A 10,189-nucleotide genomic window follows, 5' to 3' on the forward strand; every position below is an offset into this window, starting at 1 on the left:
GCCCACGGGAGGCGTCTGCAAAGCCGGGCCCGCCGGAGCCTCCAGGTCCGCCGACAGATGGGACGAGCGTAACCGGGCCTCAGAGGGAAGAGAACAGCAGCGAGTCTGAGAGCGAGTCTCGCCAAAGCCCGGTTCGCATGTCACCCGCTGCCTCGATCGGCGAACGGGCCGCCGCCCGCGCGTTCGGGCCGATGGTTCACGGCTCACACCCTGGACTCTGAAGAACGTGTCGGGTTGATTACGTATTAGTCAAGCACGCAAACGATCTCACGTGCGCTAACGAGGAAAGCCAACTGGAAACGTGCTGGACTCTGGTACCCGCCAAGCGCATACGCCGCCTGCTCGTCTCTCCAGCTCCTGCGGCAGGTAATGGTGAACTACCTGAAGATGAAAACCTTTGGCCCTAACTTATCGGCCTCAAGCCTCGGAGGAAACAGCCCTAAAGAAAGGTCACATCTGGAGAGGACTGCTGAGACGGTCTCGGGCGTCGAGGAGAGACCCCCCCTTCATCCTCACAACACCAAGAGGGCAGCAGGAGGGCGAGGGGGGCAGAGGCCGGAAGAATCCACAATGCACAGTCTTGCCTCTGCATCGGTGACCACCCAAGGCGGTCAAAAACCCACCACCGACCCCAGGCTCCGAGTGGAAGCAGGGAGCAGAGATTAAGCGGGGGACCGGCTGACCGCACGGCACGTGAGGATCGCGCTCAGGTCTGCAGGCGTGTGGGGGACGTGGCCCCAGCGGTCAGAGGCAGACCACCTGACCCACGGGAGCACCCACGAGCCCGCCCAGCCTCGCTGGTCAAGGAAGCCGGCTCCCCACAGTTCAGCTGCTGTTGGCATCTGCCTCTACGAAGCACCGGGCACCGAACCCCGCCCCGGATCCGCACAGGGAGGACGGAGTCCCCGCACTGGGGGGACGTGCAGAGCCACCCGTGGCTAGGAAGCCCTGCGCCCCCAGGGCACGGTCCCCACCACTTCCTCGAGCCTGCGCCCGCGGGGTCGGCCGGCAGCTCTGTTAACGACCGCCCTACAGGACCAGGGCCGAGCCGCACCTGCAGTGAGTCCACACACACGAGTCCGTGTCCCCGGTCACCAGAGCACCCGCGTCCCAGCGACTGCACCGGCGGCAGGACACATGGGGACTCACATGCACACTGGCCTGCTGCGGGGCAAGCCCCGCCGCCAAGGCAAGTGTGCACTCCTGGGGGGGGGGGGGGGTACTCGCTGTCAAGACCCCACTCCTCGGGGTCCACTCCCCAGGGGCACATGGGCCCTCAGGCCGCAAGCACTAGATGAGGCCACTGCCGTCAGTCACTGTCCCGGCACCGAGACGTGAGCTCCGAAAGCAAAAGATTTGAGAGGATTAACACTTTTTGGAGGCCGTTGTGGTCATTCTCGAAATCAAAGAGAAACCTTTATTTTCAACAAAACTGCCTACAAGAGAAGGTCCATCGATCCGCTAAGAAAGAGTCTCTCACCACAACCAGCACCAAAATATAGATTTAAAAAATTAAAAAACACACAGCCCCAGCCCTCTCACACACACACACACACACACACACGCACGCACGCATCTCCCCAGGAGCCATACCACCCAGACCAGAGAGAAACAAACCAAACTCAATACCCTCACACAAAAGAAGTCTTTGAATTAGGATTTACAAATTTATATAGTCTTTCCTATGAAAAAACAAAAAACCAAGGGGTAAGAGAAACCTTCTCCACAAAGGCCTGACGAGTCTTAGCAGATCTGAGAAAACGTATTTTCTGCCTACGAGCTAACAGAAAGCAAAATAATGATCAGTGCTTGTCAGAGGTTTGCGAGGGAGGCCTCCGTTCAACAACGTTCCCGAACTACAGAGTGCTCGGTGGCCGATGCGGCCCGTCCCCGCTGTCAGCGCGCCCACCGCGGTCTGCGCCACACTTCCAAAGACACCGCGTCTCTCACTGCAAGTTTTCCAGCGCTCAGAAGGGCCATTTTTCCCTTTAAAAAAGATGCCAGGTCGAAAAAAAAAAAAAAAATCCAGGAAAAGGGAGAAGAAAGAGTTCTCTACTGCGGTAACCTGTCAGTCACAGACAGCTGCTCTGAGTCCGGTCCGGGGTGGGGGTCGGGGGGTGGGGGCGCAGGGGCCACCGGCACAGACTACTTGGGCTCCTCGATCACACCTTTGCTGAGGTCTGTCATTTTGGGATATTTTACTTTCTTCTGGTCCAGCTCATTCTGAGCCCAAAGGAGTAGTTTCAGTAATTTTGCCAGCTTGGGTGTGGACTCACGATTTTCATAATCTAGGACAGCTTGGTTAACTTCACTCCACACCTAGAAAATAAATACGTCGGATAAAAACAACCACACGTGCAGAGTGCCCGCCAGCAGGACCAGTTACAATGTGCATTTACACTTCTTAAAACCTACTTACAGGAGAAGACGGTTACTTATTCAAATGAATACGAAGCCCATGACCGTGAGGCCCTCCAGGAGATGTTAAACACACGCTCCTTGCCCAGGAGGAGCTCGCGGCCTGGTCGGTGGGGCTCATACCCAGCCTGGATAGCAGTGACATGCTGTGAGCCAGGCTTGAGGGGACCGGGGCGGAGGAATGAGCAGGGTGGGGTGACACAAGGTCCACGGGACAAGCCACAGGAGGACCCGCGTGGCGGCGGCCTGGAGAGCGGCGCTCCCTTCCGGCAGGAAAGGGCCACGGGAGTAAAGGGCCGCGTCTGGGGCAGTAATGCACCGTCGTGGGGGCTGGAACACAGAAGCAGCAGCAAGGAGACAAACAGCTTCACAAGCAAATAGGGGATTTTAAGTAAAACGTGTTTCGGACACCTACTTCTAAGAGTCTCCAAACAAACAAGAAGGAGGTTAAGACGAACGAGAAAAGCTGAGACAGAGAGTCCGACTGCCGTGTGTGACGTCACGGTGCTCAGTTCCCGGCTCACACAGGGAAAGGGGACACCGGACGGGAGAATCAGTGCCGTCGTGACTGGGTGTCACGTGCCCAGACACGGCTTCCGTTCGTTCTACAGCTGTGCCTGTTAGAGTCCCGCCCCGAACACCCACCGAGGGAAGGAGGACCCGTCGGTCTTACCTTCTGCCTCTGCATCATGTGAAGCAGGTCTCCGAATGGAGACTCCTCGGGGTTATCAAAGGCCAGCAGGGCCAGAGTGCGTTCCATCTCCGTCAGGCACTCCCTGCTCTCCTCGCCCTGCTCTGCCAGCTGGGTCTGCGCGAACTCCAGCGCCGCCTCCGTCTCGCGCTGGCGGATCAGCTCTATGAGGTGCTGTTGCTGGGCCGGCAAAGGCAGACAGGCTTACACACCGCGCCCAGACAGGCACACCCGGTGACGCGCTCTAGTCTCTAGCCAAAGGACGTCTTACGTGACAACTTCTAGCAGCCCTGAATTATGACATTAACGCTCCTGAACAAGAAACGGCTTCTGGAATACACGAGACAACGGCTAACCTAAGCCCCTTCCCCACGAAAACTAAAACAACGTTCTGTTAATGCAAATTAGTCGCATGACTTCTGAAACGAGCACACGTAACCTCATCGAGTGTCCACCAACCAGACGCCTCTCAACTGAAACTCACTTGCAGGTGGAAGTAAAGATACCGGTTTGTGTCCAGGAGCTCCGGATGGAGGCTGTTGATCAGTGCGATAGCCTCCTGGATCTGGCCTTTCAGGATCATCTCACGGATTTTGATCCGCTCGTCAAGTGTTTCCAGATCCACGCTAGGTTCAATCCCGGATTCCATTCGAAACTTCTCTGCTGCTTCCTTAAAGCCCTCTGAAAACGAAAACCATCTTCAGTGCTCAGGAAGCTGGCAAGACACTAACGCAAAGCATTTTTATCCCTAGAAAGCCCATCCACCTCAAACCAATAACCTTCAACGTGACCCGCACCGTCTTAGGGACTTGGCATTTACATCTCTGATTTACTAGCCGTGCCCCACACAGAAAGTGAAAACCATGTACGCCACTCCTTCCCATCCCACCCGAGACGCCGTTCACCCCCCAGCCAGGGGCAAGAGTGCACGCCGGGAAGCCCAGTGCACTACGGGCTCCCCCGGGAAGGCTGCGACCCCAGGCAGAGGCTGCCGGCGTGGTTCAGGCACGTCTGCGCACGCCGGCTGCGCCTTCACAGCCTGCAGAGGCCTGACCCTCCTGCCTCCTTGTGAGTGGACAGTTCTCACCAGCGTCTAAGCAGCATGTGCGGCCACCCACCCCCACTACAGGCAGACACTTCCTCAACACCTTCCCAGAGAAGTCTCGGTCAAGACTGATCTGGGGGACGAGGCACTGTGAACAATGGAAGGAGACTCAGACCTTTTTGAAACATCGGTGTTTTCCAACCATGTACAAAATTACCCTCTTCTTTCCCAGTATCAAGGAGGACTATAGTCACAGACCCCTTTTGCTGCTTTCCATCTGCTTCTGCCCTTCCCCCTTTCTCCTCTGAGTTAGGCACACCTTCTAGAAACAGCCCAGTATCATTTCTCAGACTTGCCAAAAGAGATCAATTACTTGGGGTTTAAACATACTCCAGAACGTTCTTTAGTCACTTGATAAGCTGCAAAAATATTAAAGGTCAAGAAACAGGTTTTTGCTTTAGAGCTCAGATACCTGGCATAACAACCTCACCTCTGGAACAGGTCACCTTTGATACGGCAATTTACAAATTTAGGAAAATTAGCAGTGTGTTTTTATTACACCCAAACACAATTCTACCAAGGAAGTCCAATGTAAAATTCTACCTACACATACAAAAAGGGAGATTTACGTTCAAGAGGTAGCACCCTTATGGCCAGCCCGTTACCTGTGACCAGGTAGTTCATGATGAGGCGGTTCATGTCTGCTCGCTGGACGTGCAAGTTATTGAGTTTTTCCATCCACTCGTCTTTCGTGATTTCATCGGGTTTTTCTGCATAACTCATTCTGACTTATTTTCTACAGGAAAACAGTATTTTAAAAATTAGCAAAGATCACGGGAATGAATTACAGAGGACACGCTCAATGGTCCCTCATAGGGCTGTGTAGTAACAGATGACAGCCAGACTTGTGAGCACAGAGAAACCTACAGGGTCATCAGATACCCATGTTGCACCCAGAAACGCTGGGTCTCTACTGTACTTCAATTAAAAAAAAAAAGATGTTAAGAATTCCGTTAAGAATCGTAATCATTTCAGAGTGAAACAGGGCGACGCAGCGCGAAGGAATAAGGAGATGGTGGAAAGATACTTTATCTGGAAAACAGCAAATTCAAAGTGCCGGGCACCAAATGCAGATATAGGGATCAGAAAGAAGGCCAGCATATTTAGAAGATAGGATTGGTGCGAGGAAGAGCCCAGAGTCTCAGAATGGACAGGTCAAGTCGTGGGGTGGGTCGTACCAAGTAAGGCCTCGCCGGATAAAGGAGGAGTTTAGATCAACCCTCTTCTAAGCACGAAGGGCAACCGCGAGGGACATAAGCTAAATATTCAACGCGATGACACACTTGCCCGAGAGAGAAGCCCACGATGAGACATTCACCAGACCTACCAAAATTCAGAAGTCTGACCATACCAAGTATCCACAAAGACATGGAGCTCCCTCCAGCTCTTTGATGGCTGCTGTGAGAGCAGACTGGAAACGCAAACAGACCCGGCATTCCCTGCGGGGCGGACCACACGCGCTCCTCACGGCCCGGGGATTCTATCACTAGACTGAGGTCCTCCACACTCACCACCGCACACCCGACACGGACAAGCCTGCTCACAGACACGCTTTTCAAGATGGCAAAAATCAGGAAGCCACCCACCTGGATGTTCATTCAAAAGCAGCAGGGAACCACAATCCCAGGCCCAAAACCCTTGGGCAGATCCGTTCCAAAAGTTAAAATCTTGCCGACTGTACCCAGAACTACACGGCACGACTTAGCATATGTCACATGACACGCACACTGCAGTCTGGGGTGACACCCCACAATTAAATATGACTTCTTCGGGGAAACGTCTGGGCAGTCACACTGGGTGGAATGGAGATGGAAAAGCTCTCACCGGAGCAGATTTTGCCATCAAATAGGTTAAAAACAAAAAATTTCTGATTGTCAGAGCTATCTGGATTTTAGGATTGCTGAGAAAGGCTTATGATCGCGTTAACAGAATTTACTAGAACAATTAAAACACGAACACAGCCACAGGGAGGACTCTCAGAAACCAGTTGGACGAATAAAGCAAGACCCAAGCGTGGCAGACAGTTTTACAAAGAACAAAAACAACACAAATCGCGTGATACGTGCTTTAGCAACAAATACAAATTCGGCAAAGTGTTTTCTTGTTTTGAGTAAAGACGTGAAACTCAGGAGGCGGTGACCATGGGAAGGAGGGCAGAGAGGTGCCAGCCCTGGGGGCACCAGTTGGGCTCTTAAGATGGCGAGCCCACCACCGTCCTCGTAAGTAATCTATACATCATGGGTACCACTTTACGCCAGACAAGGACATGCTAAATCGCTCCATTAAATTAAAAGATCAAAAAACAAAGGCACCTGGGTGGCTCAGTCGGGTGAGCGTCCAACTCCTGATTTTGGCTCAGGTCATGATCCCAGGATCATGGGATCGAGCCCCAGATTCTGTCTCTTCCTCTGCCCCTCTCCCCTGCTCATACACTCCCAATCTCTAAAATAAAAAAGTAAAATAAAAAAATGTTTTTAAATTAAAGAACAGAGAAAGTGGGGCAGCAAAAACTGAGCAGGAAAGCCAGCGAGAAGCCATCAAACGAGAGCAGCGGCAGGAGAGTCAGAGACACAGCAGGTGAAGATTCTGTGGGCGCAAGTCAACGGCCGTGCTGCCGGCCTGAATGCAGAGGGATAAAGGACCAGAGCGCTCGAGGCCGGACCGAAGCTTTCAAGCTTGAGAACTTGCAGGACCGGGCCACAAACAAAAAGAAACAGGGCAGGTTTGAGGAGTAGAGCAAGTTTGGGCTGACTATCAGACACGCAGATGGAGAAGTCAAGCAGGCACCTGGATTATAGGTCCCCAGCCCAGCGCTGGAAACATTAATTAGGGAGACAGCCACCCAACAAGGGTACCTATCGAAAGCCACGAGTTGGGCAAAGATCGCCCAGGGAGAGAGCACGGGCACAAGACCAAGTCCTTGGGTGCTAGGAGGGTGCCCACACTCAGCACCAGAGGAGGAAGCCGGCCCGGGAGACAAACCAAGAGATGCCATTCCTCCTACAAATGCCCAAGTCCTGTAGCTCCGGGCAGGTGCGTAATTCCCTCAGGCCACTCTGCTGTTTCCAGACAACAACTCCAGGTAACCTGGGACAAACGAGGCCCCTCTCTCTCCATCCCCGTAGTACCCAAAATCACACCAGTACCGCTCCCAGCACGGACAGCGATCTGGGAACAGCAACAACTCCAGAGAAATACTCAACACGCAAACCTCCCAACTCTGAAACCGAGGAACACTTGCTTCCCAAGCAAGCAGTTCGCGTCCTCACCAGCTCAGCTTCTGCTCTGAAGCGGTGGTCATAAAAATCGTTCTCTTCACAGGGACACGAGTGCGGTGCTTCAGGTAATTGCCACTGCTGTAGTTGGCGACCACTTCTGAACCTTGTAGCCTTCGCTCGAAATGCGCTCCCTTTAAGAATAAACACCGAATTACAGCGCCCGAGCGCTGTGGGGTCAGGACTCTGCTCTGGCCAGGAGAAAAGGGGCAGTTGACAGTGCAAATCCACAAGGCCCCGGTTCTGCCACCTGCTCAGACCTTCGACCCCGTAGGGCCCCCAGCCCGCTCCCGACCCCCGCCCCGGCCCCCTCTGGCCTCTCCCGCCGAGCCCTACCCCGGCCCCCAGCTCGGCCTCCACCCCGCCCCCGCCCAGCCCCACCCCGGCCCGCCGCGCTCCCGCGGGGAAGCTCGGCCCGGCCGCCTGGGTCCGCCGCGGCCATCTTACCGTGCGGATCCCGCCTCCCGCGCAGCGCGGTCTCCACGGCCGCTCGGGGGGGCGGGGGGCGGCCGAGCCGGGAGGGCGGCGAGGCGCCGGGGATGGGTGGCGGAGGCGGGAGCCGCGGCGGAGGCGGGGGCGGGGAACGGGAGGGCAGACGCACGGACGGCCGCCCCTTCAGGCACCTCCCGCGAGATCGCGAGAGCGCAGGCTCGCCAGCCTGTAACCAATCAAGCGCTCCCGCGAGGGGGCGGAGCGCGGCGGCTGCCCGGAAGCGCGAGACTCCAGCTTCCGTCCTTGCGCAGAACTCTTCTCGCGGCGCGCTCGCTCTACGGGTTGGCGCGAGAGTCAAAAGGCGTCGGCCGACTCTGGGCAAGATGGCCGCCGTCGAGGTGTCGTTGCGGGGGAACTTCGCGCAGGGATGGCGACATCTAGACTGAGTCGGAGGCGAAGGTCCCAGCTCCCTTTCCGTCATTTGTGTGAGCTCGGAGGGCAGGGGGCGGGGGGCAGGCGCCAGTGCTCCGCGCCGCCCCGAGGCGGGGGTCCCTCCGCACTCGGCGCCTGCCTTCGCACGGGCCCGGGAGGAGCCGCCCGAGCGCGACCCGGCGGGAGCGCTTCGTTCCGTCGGTTGAGGAGGGCCCCGGGGGTTACCGAGCGCGCTTTCGCTTGCCGCCTGCGGGGGCAAAGGAACCGGGCCCGCCCGGCGGTCCACTGGCCGCGCGAGGTGGGGCCAGGGCTGCGGGCGCGCGTGCAGCGACAGCGACGGCGGCGGCGGGGACACGCGGAGGCGCGCGTGTGCTCGTTCTGTGCCTGCTCGCGGGCCGCGTCCGAGCAGGGTCTCCTTTTCCCGCTGTGGGAAAGCAAGGTTACGAGATCTCTGCGGCTTCGGGAAGGAAATGGAGGGGGCAGCCCCTTGCTCCGTCCCATGAAATCCGACGTCTTCCTGAATTAGAGCTCAGGATCGGATGGTTTCGTGCGGTTGCTCAAAAGTGAGCTGAAGAGCGCGGGGGTGCTGTCGGACTTCTCGCCGAGAGGAAGTCCCATAGGTTTCACAGGGATGACTGGTTACGGGTAGTTTCCAATCCAGTGTGCTGAGTCTGCAGGTACAAAGTTTTGACACGAATCCGTTCAAATCGCACAGAGAGTACACGTTCGTGAGGACGTCTTTTGCAGCTACTTAAGTCTGCGTACGATTCTAGGTGTCAACTTCACGGTGTGCGAAGGGGTGCGGATTTTTACAATTCTTTCCAGAGGCACACAAGCAAACACTTGAATGCTAGTGCCCTAGGGAGATAGGATATTCCAGGCCACAGAGGCTTCAGCTGCGCCTTCCGGGGGCCACAGGTTAATGGCCCGTGCCCCCAGCGGCCAACCCGTTACCGAGTCCTGCAAATGTCACCTCCTTATTTCTGTCTAGACGTTGGCTGCTTTTTATTGTCCCCAGCCTCTCTGCTGCTGGGATTGCCCCTCCCAGGGGTCCCACCAGTTTTTAATGAAGCGCACGCAGCAGGCAGGGTGGTCTCTCCTTGTGCCCGTTCTCTTCACACCTTTCAGAGACCCCCAGGTGCCTGTGCAAAGTGAGCAGGGCCAAAAGCCTCGTGGCCCCCGCTCCTCCTGTCTCTACTGCAGCCGTCCTTCTGTTGGAGGTTCTCCACCGGCTGCTTCTCTTAGCGCTGGGTTCGCAAGCTGGGCCACGTGGACAACACTTCTCCAGGCTGACTCCTCAGAAGGGGACGGCCTTCCCGGAACAAAGCCGAATGTAGCCTGTCTCCTTTAGGCTCACGTCTCACATCCTAAACCATGTGTTTGTCGCATTTAGCACACCATTTTCTGTCGCTGATGCTTGATCATGTGTCCCAGTTCAGCACACGTGTGAACTTTTCAAGAGCTGAAACATGCAGGAGTGGGGGCTCCGTAGCTATTTGTTGAGAATGTTGAAGGAGTGAATGACGAATGACCACTTTAAGTACAAGCAGCCTCGGCAGAAGTGGACGGAGGGAGTGTCATGGGGCAGGGAATGTCCGCAGCCCTCCGTGATCGAGTTCATGGATTGACAGGACAGGAAGACGGAGAAAGGCACTTCTGTAGCCTGGTTGATGAGGTTAACGGTGGGGGCACCAGGTGAGGAAGAGCCATCCTGACAACTCATGGGCTGGAAGGAGGGGGGGGCGGGGAGATGGCGAGCTCCGTGTCGGCCTTGTCGGGTGTGAGGTGCCTGGGGGACATGGCTAAGCTCGAGGGAGTGACGATGAGGCTGAAAGC

The 10,189-nt window shown here is 56.1% G+C and overlaps 1 protein-coding gene across 2 annotated transcripts; it reads right to left on the reverse strand.

Annotated features, from left to right (window-relative positions):
- Positions 1-1,653: 1,653 nt before the first annotated feature.
- GID8 (GID complex subunit 8 homolog) lies at positions 1,654-8,382 on the reverse strand. Of its 2 annotated transcripts, none has more exons than XM_042930457.1 (6): positions 7,937-8,382; positions 7,484-7,623; positions 4,820-4,950; positions 3,594-3,790; positions 3,092-3,289; positions 1,654-2,319 (listed from the first exon to the last, which is right to left on the reverse strand). In XM_042930457.1, exons 3-6 carry the CDS (start codon positions 4,935-4,937, stop codon positions 2,146-2,148), a joined length of 687 nt encoding a protein of 228 aa, XP_042786391.1. In that variant the 5' UTR covers positions 4,938-4,950; positions 7,484-7,623; positions 7,937-8,382; the 3' UTR covers positions 1,654-2,145. The 2 variants fall into 2 exon arrangements, with proteins under 2 accessions (XP_042786391.1, XP_042786392.1); XM_042930458.1 differs by having other exon boundaries at positions 7,484-7,680.
- Between the last annotated feature and the right edge of the window lie 1,807 nt (positions 8,383-10,189).

The sequence above is a fragment of the Panthera leo genome, chromosome A3, assembly GCF_018350215.1.
Source record: "Panthera leo isolate Ple1 chromosome A3, P.leo_Ple1_pat1.1, whole genome shotgun sequence".
Classification (NCBI taxonomy): Eukaryota; Metazoa; Chordata; class Mammalia; order Carnivora; family Felidae; genus Panthera; species Panthera leo.

Coding starts and splice junctions, on each gene's coding strand:
- GID8 (XM_042930457.1), bottom strand. CDS start 4,937: ATGAGTTATGCAGAAAAACCCGATGAAATCACGAAAGACGAGTGGATG. Junction 3,791..4,819: donor CATGAACTACCTGGTCACAG/GTAACGGGCTGG, acceptor TTTCGTTTTCAG/AGGGCTTTAAGGAAGCAGCA. Junction 2,320..3,091: donor ACATGATGCAGAGGCAGAAG/GTAAGACCGACG, acceptor TTTATTTTCTAG/GTGTGGAGTGAAGTTAACCA.